Here is a 13,856-nt window from a genome sequence, read left to right as displayed (position 1 = left end):
AGTTGTTTAAATGAAAATCTAACTTTTTTCAAAATAAAAATTAAAATATCTTTTCAATTTCAATTATTCTTTTATTTTAAATTATTACTTAATTCAAAATTGTTTTTTTATTTTGAAATTCAATTATTTCTTTTTAATTCAAAATTTATGTTTTCTTTCAATTCCAAAATTAATAATTTTTTTTATACATGCGTCTATTAAAAAAAAATTATTTAAAAATCGAATTTTAACGTCAATAACATTTTTTATTATTTAAATTTTTTCTAAAAATTAATTTGAAAATTGTTTATTTGTCTGTCTATTTTGTATATATAAGTTAAATTTTGAATTTTTTTGAGTATTTTAATCTTTTTTTACTTGTAGTATTTAAAAAAAAAATTTTTTTTTTTTTAAATATTATTTGAGAGAAAATTTTTTATGTTAACAATGTTTTAGAAATATAGAGAGGGTGCATTTTTAAAAAAAAGTGCATTTAAAATTATTCTTCAAAAACCTACTTGTTGGATAAATTTTTTTTTTTTTATTTTCTAGATTAATAGTCTGTAGTTGTTCGGTGGAATTTCGTGACACTACTGAGCTGTCTGATAAAAGATCGTAGACTGGACAATGTCCTAAGAGGCAACGATTATAGAACAACCCTGTATATTTTTAAACACAGTCCACTCAATACCACTGACCACTCGCTTAGTGCGCATGCGCATTTAAATGTATTCAAAGCTATATGGAAAATTCTGTGCAAGCAATGTAACGTACGTCTCAGGTGAATGTGGGGAACCCCTCTTAACCCTGTAAAACACTTCAAGGTGAAAACCTTGAATCTTCACTGTCAAGTAAAAAACGAATTCAATTCTAATTTTTAACCCCCTAAATTTGTTTTTTTTAATTCTGTCATCGGTGTATTCATTTATTATTTATTTATAATTATTTATTTATAATTTATTATTTATAATATTAAAAATAATAAATAATTTTAGTAAATAAATAATACAAATAAATAATTTTTTGATTAATTATTATATTCTAATAATATTAAACATATTAATAAAAACAATTTACTGTTAATTCTTTATTAGCATAAACAATTAATAACAATTTATAATAATATATAATTTATAATTTAATATAAATATTTTAAATATTCGAGATTATTAATATTATTTATTATTTATGATATATTATTATTTATTATTAATATTAATACATTAGACTGTTAAAAATGATTTAAAAATTAAACTATTTATTTTATTCATACTTATTCAACATAATATGCGTGACTTTAAATATTAATTTTATTCACATTATTAACTTAGAAATTAATTATTAATTCTTTGTTTTTTTTTGTTTAATTTGTTTTAAGGGGAAGAAACGTCGATATTTTTATAACAATATCAAGAAAATAATTTAAATATTCCACAAAATTATTTCTAAGATCATTTTTTTGTGGGGAAAATAAATAAAATAAAATCGGACAGAAAATATTTTTTAATTTTTTAAATTTTTATTTTACTTAAAAATTGATAGATTTTGATATCCATGCGCGTAATTTTGTAGAATATATATATATGTTATCTTGAATGCACATTTTGATTACCAAACACCCAACATCCACAAATTTATTTTACTTTGTGAAAAAAATTTATATTGCAATAAAGAAGGAACAATTTTTTAATTATAAGAATAATAATAAAAGAATGTTTATGGCAAGATTTACAAGAAATTGACAAAATCGAAAATTAAATAAAGGGTTTTATTATTCATGAAAGAATTTAAATATTCATAAAAATAATTTAATTCTTGCGAAGAATTTTATAAAAAATGTTTAAATAATTGATTTCTTTCGGCTAATTTTATGCAAATTCTAATTTAAATAATTAAATACCTGAGAAATTTTTATTATTCATGAAAAGAATTATAAATTCTTACGAAGATGTTAACAAAAAATTTTTAAATATAATTGAATATTCTGTTTGGAAATTTTATGAAATTAGTAGATATTGGAAATCATTGAATTGCGAAAAATTTCTAAAAAATATAATTAAATTTGACAAAGAATTCAATTAAAATTTTTGACAATAATTGAATTTTTGTCAAAGATTTTGTTAGATTTTTTTTAAATAATTGAATTTCCAAGAAGAAATTTATTACTTTTAAAAATAATAATTGAATTATTGTGATGAATATTATTATTTATGAAAATAATTGAGTTTTGCAAAGAATTTTATTCAAATGCCTTTATAAAATAATTGAATTTTCGGGAATAATTTTGTTATTTTACGACATAATTGAATTCTTGGGAAGAATCTAAAAGAATAATTGAATTATTTCAAAAAAATTAAATTAAAATTGTATTTAAAATAATTAATTTCTTTCGATCAATTTTATTAAAATATTTGAAAATAATTGAATTCCTGTGAAAATTCTAATATTTTTGTAAATAATTGAATTCTTCCAACTAATTTTAAAAACACATTTCTTTAAATAATTGATTTCTTCGAGGAATTGAAACTAAATTTTTAAGAATAATTACATTTTTCAACAATTCCTGCAAAAATTGTATTAAAAATAATAATTGAAATCCTGCGATGAATTTTATTAGAATTTCTGAAAAAACAATTAAATTCCTGAGAAGAATTTTATTATTTATGAAAAAAATAATTTAATTATTGTGAAAAATTTTATTAAAAAACTTTTAAAAAGAATTGAATTTCTAGTAACAATTTTGTTATTTATAAAAATAGTTGAATTCTTCTTAAGAATTTCATTAAAATGCCTCAAAACTATTGAATTTTTGGGAATAATTTTGTTTTTTACTTCATAATTGAATTCTTTCAAAGAATTATTTATGAAAAGAATTAAATTCTTATAAAGATTTTTACAAACAAATTTTTAAATAATTGAATTCTTTTTAGAAATTTTATGAAAATATTAGTAGATATTGAAAATCATTGAATTGAATAAAGTTTTTAAAAATAATTAAATTTTACAAAGAATTCTATTAAAATTTTAAAAAATTGAATTTCCAAGAAGAAATTTATTATTTTTAAAAAGAATTGAATTCTTGTAATGAGTATTGTTATTTATAAAGATAATTGAATTTTGCAAAGAATTTTATTAAAATGACTCAAAATAATTTAATTTTCGGGAATAATTTTGTTATTTATTGACATATAATTGAATTCTTTCAATGAATTATTTACGGAAATAATTCAATTCTTAAGAAGAATTTTAGTCTAAAAGAATTATGTAATTGAATTATTTTTAAAAAAATTTAATAAAAAATGTATTTAAAATAATTGATTTCTTTCGAACAATTTTATTAAAATATTTGAAAATAATTGAATTCCTGTGAAAATTTCTAATATTTTTGTAAATATTTGAATTCTTCCAAAGAATTTAAAAAAAACATTTTTTTAAATAATTGATTTCTTCAAGGAATTGAAATTAATTTTTTTAGAATAATTACAGTTTTTGAGCAATTCCTGTAAAATTATATTAAAAATAATTAAAATCCTGTGATGAATTTTATTATTTATGAAAATAATTGAATAGTTGCTAAGAATTTTATTAAAATTTTCAAAAATAATTGAATTCCTGAGAAGAATTTTATTATTTATGAAAAAAATAATTGAATTATGGCGAAAAATTTTATTAAAATGTTTAAAAAAAATTTAATTTCTGTGAATAATTTTGTTATTTTTCAAAATAATTGAATTCCTCATAAGAATCTTATAAACATTGTTTTAAATAATTAATTTTTTCGAAATATAATATATACTATGAAAATTTTATTTTAAATAATTGAATACTTGTGGAAGACTTTATTTGTAAAAATAATTGAATTTTTCGATTAATTAATTTAAAATAAATAATTGAAATTCTTAGGTGTTTTATTATTTACGAAAATAATTGAATTCTTGCTTAGAATTTTATCAAACATTTCTTTTTTAAATTAAATTTCCATGAAAAATGTTATTATTAGTGAAAGTAAATTTAAATTATTCTGAAGAATTGTATAAAAATTTTGTTAAATAATTAATTTTTTCGAAATTTTTTTAAAAATGCTATTCTAAATTAATTATTGAATTCCCGTGGAAATTTTTATTATAATTATGAAAATAATTTTATTTGAATTTTATCAATTTTTTTTTAAATAATTGAATTCTTTTGCGAAATTTTATGAAAATACATAAATATTGAATATAATTGAATTTTGAATATTTTTTGAAAATAATTGAATCGTTTTAAAGAATTTGATTTGATTTTTCAAAATTTTTGAGAATTCTTTTTTGATTTCTACTGTTAGCGAATTTAAAGTAGTGGAAATTCTAAAAAAAATCCGAAATAGTAGCGTTTAGTGGCTAATTTAGTCGCTAATTACAAATCCGATGTCAGTTTTTCAAAATTCAAAATGGCGGATCCAATATGGCGGACGAATTTTAGAAAATTGTTTGGATTCGTTTGAAACGTATGTTACTCGGGGGTTTTTGGGGTCGCTGGTTACGAATATGAAATCAGTTTTTCAAAATTCAAAATGGCGGATCCGATATTTCGGACAAATTATAAAAACTTGATGGATTTTTATAAAAATATGCTTCCAAGGGTCTGTAATTTGCCTACTTATTTGTATAATTACCAAGATCAACCACGAGAAGGTTACAGAAATTTTATCCCATTTTTAAAAACTCATCCGCCATTTTGAATTTTGAAAAACTGACATCGGATTTGTTATCAGCGACCACAAAAACTTCCGAGTGACAATTTTCAAACGAATCAGATCAATTTAAAAATAAAATTCCTCCGCAATATTGGCTTCGCCATTTTGATTTTTGCAAAACTGATTTTATATTCGTAATTAGTGACCCGAAAAATCCCTAAATACAAAATATAACAAAAATTACACTTTTTTAAAAAAAAAGTCGGGCGTTAAAGATTTAAAATTTTAAACAGTTCAAACAACGAATTGTCCAACAACAAATGTAATTACACCAGTCCGGATGTCAATTTTTCTTCTTTCTTTTTTTTAAATAACTGACCAGAGAAATACACTCGATAATTTGAATATTATTTTTTTCTCTACTTCACCATGGATAAAATAATATGAAACATTTCGTGCCTTGGTTCATTTTCACTATTTGTATTTTATGAACTCTTGGTGTTTTAGAATAAGTGAGAAAGAGAGTAGGGAGGGGGGGGGTAGGGGTAAATAGGAGGAGCTCGTTTCTGAAACAAATTATATCACATCGTAAATTTTCTGATATATACATTCTCACTTGTTTCTTATTCTTGGCAAATTTTCTCGTTCGCTATTCTCATTTTGTTAAATATTACTTTCAAATGTTAAGTACCTGATTATTCTTTTGAGAATTATTTAAAACTATATATGTGAGAGAGAGAGAAGATCGCGTGTGCAATACCTGCAGAAATTATATTTCTCCGCGCGTATAATAATCGTACCGGAAAACAATTATTATTTTACTTATCGGCGACGAACGCATCAAAAGAAAATCGATTCGTATTTGTAATGGTCTTTTTACATGACAAATTTAATATTCGGCAATTTTCGATTGCGCGGTGAACTTGTGCGCAATGTTTGGATGCGCAGTAGACTTGTGCGCAAGGTTGGCATGCGCAGAAGAGTTGTGCGCACTTTCTACGTGCGCAGTAGACTTGTGCGCATTGTTGGCATGCGCAGAAGGGTTGTGAGCACTTTTAACATGCGCAGTAGACTTGTGCGCAAGGTTAGCATGCGCAGAAGAGTTGTGAGCACTTTTGACATGCGCAGTAGACTTGTGGGCATTTTTCTCATGCACAGTTTAATTGTTCTCAATTTTTCGCTGTCCACAAGTACTAATTACAACTTACAGCAGCACAATAATGGTCAAAATGATATAAAATCGCATTTTCATTATAAAATACAAACAGTAATTACTTTTTCTAAATTATAAGCTAATGTTACTAATTTAAAATGAACCTTCAACGTTTGACACACAAGGAAACCTAATAAAATAATAAAAAGAATTCTTTTTTTAACATTCTCCTTTTCAACTTGATAAATAAATAATAATTAATCAGTGTCGATTGGATTTCGTGACTTGAAAATTGTACTTCGCATTTTCTGTTGTATTGAGCTTGAGTTATAGGGTGGGAAGGAAGATAAAGAATAAAGAAGCGATAAAAATCGTAGTTCACCGGTCATTCCCTTTTCTGACGCTAAAACATGTGCAGAAGCGTATACAGTCCAGTCCCTGCAGGTGGTCGGTGCATTATCGATGTATTTCCTTTTTACAACTTTTGTCATAATTTTCTCTCTCTCTCTCTCTCTCTCTCTCTTTCCTCGAACTACAAGCCATTCAAGTGTTTATCACTATTTTATTGTATCGCTGATCAAATAGAAAAAAATATATAACGCATAATCATTTATTATTGGTTGCAATATAAAAGATTATTATTCTCTAAAAGTAATAAAAAAAATTATGTATTTATAGAAAAGCGAAATTGTTATTCAATTTTTGCAATATATTTTACTGGAAATTGGTATTTCAATTCTTGGATTGTAACCGAGTGATCTAGTTATTTTCCTTTTTTATTCTTAATAAATAAACAGTTTGCTATTCTAAAATAAAAAAAAACCTTTAAAAAAATCGTATAAAGAAATTTTTTATTTTAAGTTACATAACTTTTAATTTTAATCGAAAATAGCAAATATTTTCTAACGAGATTATTTTGATTATAAATCGAATTAACACTGAATGTACAATCGTATATTTTTCAGGTCTATTTATATATATTTGAAAAATTAGTCTACTCCCTCGGTGACCTTATATAAAAAATTGCATAGATTATGGACACTTTATATTTTTATTGTCCTTTTAGATTAATAGAAAAAAATCTTTTTCCTATATAATAAAACATTACTCTAAAAAATGTTATTTTTAACGTAAAAATTAGGTTAGATTTAGGTCAAAGTCACTGGGAAAAAAAAAACAGAAAATTAGGTCAATATTAAATAAAGAATATAGTAAAATGACCTTAAAATACAGGTCAGAAATTATTCGACGAATATACTTTTAAATTTTTCAGGTTAAAAAACGAAATAAACATTAGAAGAGAAACAGAAAATTGTGCGAATATAAAATTCCAAATTTAGGTCAATTATCACAGGCAAATGAATGCAATTTATTAAAAAGTATAAGTCATAGGTCAACAAATAAAATATCTAGAAAATTTCAAGTAATATCAGTATCTGTTCGAAGGTCAAAAAATGCAATAACTTTAAAATTTAAAAAAAGCTATAGGTCAAAAGAAATTAAAAATTTAGGTCAATAAACAAAGGTTAATAAATGCAAAATTTTTAAAATTAAGAGACAAAGGTCATAAGACTAATAAAACATTTAAATGTTGGTAAAAAAAATTAATGAGTAGTTAACCTTTATTTTTTAGGTCAAATTCCATAGGTCAAAAATCGATATAACTTAAAAATTAATATTTACAAATCGGTTAGCGATTATAATTCGCAAATTTAGGTCAACATTCACAAGTTAAAACATGCAATTTCATAAAAAATACAATTCGCAAGTCGTAATAGTAATATGAAATTGAATTTTAGGTCAAAAGTTGTAAGTAAAATAAGGGAATAAACTTAAAAGTTTTAGGTCAATTTCAGAAGGTGGAGAAGTGAAATATCTAAAATTAAAATGAATAAACTCACTTTGGTCAGTGGAAAAATAAGTTTTCATTTTAGGTCAACAATCACAGGTCAACGAATGAATTTTCTGAAAAATTTCAGAATTATATGTTGCCGACTAATAGAATATTAAAATTTAGGCCAAAAGAGACAAAAGTACTTGAAAATAAGTCCATGGCAATTTTAGTCAAGTTACAGGTCAATAAGCGACTATGACTTAAAAATTAGGTCCAAACTCAAAATTAGTACTCAAGTAGGTCAAAAAAATGACATTAGTTCAAAATTTAGATTAAGAGTTAAATACAGGTCAAGGGGATAAGAACTTCATAATAAGAACTCATAAAATTAAGGTTCAAACTCGCAAATCAATGGGCGAATATAATTTTAAAATTTAGGTCAATATTAATAGGTCAAGTGGTTGACATTTTTTTGAAAATTTACCAAAAATTCATACATAGATAAATACAAAACAATATAAATTTTTTTTTTAAATTGAATAAGAATTCAAAAATTTAGGTCAAAACAGGTCAAATTTGGTAATTAATTAAATAAATCCTAATCAAATATAATTATTAATTATAAAAAAATTTTGTTTTTAAAAAAGTATTATTTCATAGTTAATATATTAAATAAAAATTGAATATAATGTGCAAATAAAAATTATAATTACAAAATTATAATTATAATAACTACAAAATTAAAAATATTGACATTTTAGAATTTAAATTTGCCAACTAATATTTTTTTTGACATAATAAATATTTAGTTAAAAGAAAAAGAAATTTTTTTTTACCTAATTTTAGTTTATATTTTTAAAAATATTTTTTAAAATAAAAATGTTTATTTTGACATAATATTCTTCAAAAAGAAAAGAAATTTTTTTTTGCCTTTACATTTTGTGAAGAGTTTGAAATAAGTGCGTATATATATATATATATATATATATACGGTTTTGTGAGAGTTTAGCCACGCGATGCTCAAATTAAAGGAATTATAGATAAATTTTTTTCGAAGAAAAAAAAATTTCCTTTTTTTCAAACCCATACTTTTTGGGGGATAATCTTTTTTTCTTTTGATTTTACGATAAGAGAATTTTATCAAAAAAAAAAAAAATTTTTTTAAGTAAGGAAAAATTTTTTTACTGCGAAAGATATTAAACTTTCGCAGTAAAAAAATTTCAGTAAAAAAAAAACTTTTGATTAATTATTGATCAGAAAATTTATACTTGAAATTATTAAAATCTATTAAATTATTTAAATAGTAATAAGAGATTAAATAATTTTTTTTTGTTTTTTCTATTTGTTTGTATAATTGAAATAATAATAATTATTCAGTTTGTTCTGTTTAATTTTAGTTTAATTTGCTTTTTTCATTGATTTTTAAAAATTTTTTGATTAATACAAACTTTGTTTATTTTAATAAATTTATTCATATTTAAATTTTATAATAATTATTTTTTATAATTTATTTTTCAAATTTACCGTTGCCAGTTAATAATTAATATTATAATTATAATTATATTATATATAACATGTATAACTATAATTATAATATTATGATATATATAATTATAATTAAAATATTATTAAATATTATAATTATAAAGAAATGTAAATAATTATAATAAAATATAATTATAATATTATTTAATAAATGAAAATAATTATTATTTTATTCCCGTAATACCGTTTACACAAGAAAATAATTAAATGAAAAATAACGAAGAAGTAAATAAATATAAATAGATAAATAAACGATGTAAATAAAAAAAGTTAAGTAAAAATTGCTCTTCAAAAATTAATTTTTAAAAGACTCTAATATTAAATGAAATAGTGATAAATAAAAATAGCAGTTAATAAATTTAATTGAAAATATACTTACAGCGGTGGATTTCGATATCGTTTTTGAAATTGCAACATTGCCTGTGAGTTTTTTACAAATGTGTAAGTATCCTTTTTCTCCGGCAACGATGGAATGCGAAACGATTGTAATCCTCGATTACATATTTGGCACTGTTGGGCTTTTGTAGCCATTTTTTTCCTTCTTTTTTCTCTTTCCTTTATAACAAACTTGCTTTATTTCAATAAAATCTCACAATACAAAAACAGTCAAAAAAAATTACACTTGTTTGTTGGTTAAAAAGAAATATATACTTATAAACAATTAAATTTACACTTTACGATTTAAAGTGCTTTTCATTTAATATTGAAATTGAAGATTTTTTGTTTATCAAAAAAAAAAATATATTCTTTACAATGTATTTCACTTTTGACAATTGTATTTTTACGGTTCGCGTTTTATTTCGTGTTTCTATAAACAAACGGATCACATGGACTAAAATAGAGATATGTTATTTTACTTTGTTCCTGAATGTTGAACTTGATTTGTTGTCATAGTAACAAAACAAGAGATTCTCGTCAATATTTTCCTCATGGCAATTTAAAAGAGTGTCATTTTATGTTTGAAAATTTTATTTAAGTACATAATTCTTTAAAATGCATATAATCGATGATCCATTAATTATTGTAAATTTTGAATGTAATGTAAATTATTAATTTATTTAATTTTTTAATTATTTGTGTAATTATTGCTTACAATTATTTATTTTTATAATTATTAATTAAATTATTAATTATTTCTATAATCACTTATATTCACTAACTTAATTATTTAATAACTAATTTATAAATTTATTTGTACATTACTTAAACATATTTATTATATTTATTTATTTTATAAATGTATATAATATTTAACCTAATACATTATTCGAAAATTATATTTTTCTTTTATTAATAAAAACAAGTATGCAGGACGTAATATTACTGTAACATTACAAATAACCTATTTTTAGGTCCTCATTTATTAATTTATTTATTTACATAATTTGTATGTATTTATTTATAAATGCATTCCTATACATTTTGTTTTCTCCTTTAGGCGAGTAAAATTACTCACCTAAAGGAGAAAACAAAATTTCAAGTCAAAAACGTGGATTTTTAGTCGGTAGCGTCACTTGTGATTTTATTTTAGAACTACAAACAGAAATCAGATGGTAACGTATTATAATTTTGAAAATTATGTTAAATTTCTTTTTTACTAAAATCAAAATTAGTCTATTTAAAAGTAAAATTTGAAATTAATGTTTCCCAAGAATTATTGACAATTTATTTTCAACAATAATTTTTATTTTTCAAATACCGTATTGGGAAATGGTAGGAATTTTTCAACTTTGCTATTCATTTACCGACAGAACTGGATTGCTCAAGAGAGATTATTTATTACCATTTGTTGATAGCTTACCCCCTATTTATCGACTTAGTGAAAAGATTAAAAAAATAACAATTAATTTTAAGAATAGAGGTTTTGTATAGTTTTTTGAATAATAATTTGAAAAAGAAAAATTTGTAAAAAAAGAATTCTATTGTTTTGGTCAAGAAACATATTTTTTTTTTCTTTCAATCGTAGGATCATAAACGTTGTGAACTTCACTGACGTTAAATACTAGCATATACTTCACAAGAAAATATAAACATAACTTGTAAAAAAAGACAATGATGTAGTAGATATGTTTCAAATGAAAGTGTCAATAGAAAAATAAATTGAAGAACTAAATTATCAAACGTAAAAATCATTTGTTGGCCCTGAAAAGGGCCGATTGTTTGGTGAAAGTTGGGTAAAAATGCCTTCTTGGGCAAAAGAACAGCTTGGATGTTGGGGAGAACACCACCTTGGACGATGGTGACTCCAGAAAGAAGTTTGTTCAATTCTTCGTCCCCTCTCTGTGCCGTGAATGGCAGATGATCACAGTGAGTGCCCGCACCAATAAAAAGGCTGCAGGCGGATATAAATACGATGTTGTCACTGCGGAAAGTATCGATCGATCATCACCTTTCTGCTATGCATGCGTATGGATGAAATGTACAGTAAATTTGACAAAGGCGTTTGGCGGGTGTCAAATTTGCTATAAATATGATAGACTCCTAGTCCGAGACTGGGAAAATCCAAATATTAAGAAATTCAAACCCTATGACAGGAGCAATGTGGAGAATAATCAAATCAAAACGAGCAATCGTTATGAAGTAGTCATAAAGTAGAAAATGAAAAAATGGACCAGGATGAAGTAAACAAATCTGATAACAAACCTTCTGAAACTGAAAGTGAAACTAAAAATAAAATTATCAAGAAAACAAAAATTCCACCAATTATAATTCAAACCACAATTGATGACATAGGATTCTTTATCAACCTCATACACGAAGTAACCTCAGGCGACCCTGTGTTTACTAGAAATAAGGAATCTACAAAAATTACTATTTTACCTGATGCAGAAGAAGATCATATGAAAATTCAACAATTATTGAAAGCCAAAGAAATACCTTACTACACTTTTGAGAAAAAGGAAGAGAAACCTGTCAAAATGGTACTACGAGGACTAGCCTTTTTTGCAGATGAAAACGTTAAATCACTGCTTGAACAAGGAATTAAAGCAGAAGTAATTAAAATGAAACAAAGAAGTGATCTCCAAAACTACAATCCCTTGTTCTTAGTGACATTAGGCAAAAGTGTTAAAATCAGTGATGTGTACAAAGTGAAAAGTGTGTGTTATATGAGAGTTTCTTGGGAGAAATTTAAAAACAAACAAATCACCTTTGCCACATCCTGACATTTTTGATTTGTTTGTAAGTTAACGAAGTACACACAACGAAATATTCGAGGAAAATGATGTTCTGCACCTGAAATTCGCCTACTTACGTTCGATTCAGTAGAGTCCCCCACCAGTGCGCTCCCCTCTCTGTGCCGTGAGTGGCAGATGGTCACAGTGAGTTTCTGCACCAATCAAAAGGCTGCAAAAACCTACAAACTTGCAGTTTTTCATAATATTGCAATGTATCAAGCTAAGTGTATTATTGAAAAATTAGAAGTAACTTGCAAGGTTCTACGTGCATTGTTTTAAAAAAAGTAAATAATAATAATCGTTTGCCTTAACATTTACTGAATTTTTAGATTCATAAAATATCAAATTCATTGCAATGTTGGATTCAGTAGTTTAAATTTTGAAAATCCGACTCTTTATTCGGAATCAGTGACCCCAAAAACCCCCAAGTAACGAGATTCAAGCGAATCCAATTAGTTTTGAAATTTTTGTCCGCCATTTTGTATTTTGAAAATCTGACTTCAAATTCATAATCAGCGACTCCAAAAACCCCCGAGTAACAATTGATTTAATTGATGAAAAGGTGTTACACTTTTTTGACCCAGTTTATAATATTTCAGCTCCACAAGAAAGGGCATTCTAGAGATATTTTTATTATATATCCTTAGGATATCCTGTCCTCTACAAATCCCGATAATATTCTAGAGATATCATTAAAATTGGAACTTCTTTATTTTGTCTCAGGAGAACCATGAGAACAACAATTGATTTACAACAAATACAATATATATATATGTGACACTCCACGAGAAAAGGGACCTTATGGCAAGAGTAAATAAGGTCCCTTTTCTCGTGGAGCGTCATATGTATATAATACAAACAGTAGATAATTATACAGATCACGAAAAAAAATTTAAACCAAAAGAATCACAAAAATAAGGATTATAATGCAATCATGTTACAGAACAAAGACGCAAGACCTGCAGCTTTAATATATTGAGCATCATGATATAAAGATTACACCTATATCTGAACATTTTAGTTCTAAACCTCCTAGAAACTTATGATATTAAATAGAATCTGTCGTTTTATCACAAGCATATACTGTAGAATACAAATTAACGCATTTAAATTCTAATATAAATTATATAAGTACAGAATCAAATAAAATTAATCATGATAATTTGTAATTTTTTTATTTAAAGTGCCGACTTTAAATCGCAAAATAGAATGATATAGTTTAAATAATTACATGGATTTCAATCAACATATTTCTATTAGTTTAGAAAATCTTAAAATTGAAATAATATTTTATATGTTCTTATGATAAAATTTTACTTAAGAACTGTAAATTAAGAAGTTTTTGAAATTCTTTAAGGGTTCATACCACTTTGTCAACTTCAACAAATTAAATTTTTTTACGGATTTTAAAAGTATAGAATATCTCAAAAATGTTGTGTAAAATTTTAGGAAGATCTCAGCACTTTAAATATATTATTTTAGGTGACATTTGAA

At 23.9% G+C, this 13,856-nt stretch overlaps 2 protein-coding genes across 3 annotated transcripts in view; one reads left to right on the top strand and one right to left on the bottom strand.

Moving 5' to 3' along the window:
* The window catches only part of LOC122502189 (radial spoke head protein 3 homolog B), a 37,322-nt gene extending 27,627 nt beyond the window's left edge, over positions 1-9,695 (bottom strand). Inside the window, exon 1 of one of the 2 annotated variants that reach the window (XM_043612125.1) lies at positions 9,566-9,695. The gene's annotated coding sequence lies outside the window, so the exon portion shown is untranslated. Of the gene's footprint in view, positions 1-497; positions 585-9,565 lie in introns of those variants that run through there. The other variant, XM_043612123.1, reaches the window with a different exon arrangement.
* Positions 9,696-11,792: 2,097 nt separating this feature from the next.
* On the top strand, positions 11,793-12,350 carry LOC122502216. The gene has a single exon (XM_043612153.1). It carries the CDS (start codon positions 11,793-11,795, stop codon positions 12,348-12,350), a length of 558 nt encoding a protein of 185 aa, XP_043468088.1.
* Positions 12,351-13,856: the final 1,506 nt, after the last annotated feature.

The sequence above is a fragment of the Leptopilina heterotoma genome, unplaced genomic scaffold (assembly GCF_015476425.1).
Source record: "Leptopilina heterotoma isolate Lh14 unplaced genomic scaffold, ASM1547642v1 Lhet_222, whole genome shotgun sequence".
In the NCBI taxonomy this organism is placed as follows: Eukaryota; Metazoa; Arthropoda; class Insecta; order Hymenoptera; family Figitidae; genus Leptopilina; species Leptopilina heterotoma.
This window is presented reverse-complemented; position numbering and strand designations above follow the sequence as displayed.

Coding starts and splice junctions, on each gene's coding strand:
- LOC122502216 (XM_043612153.1), top strand. CDS start 11,793: ATGGACCAGGATGAAGTAAACAAATCTGATAACAAACCTTCTGAAACT.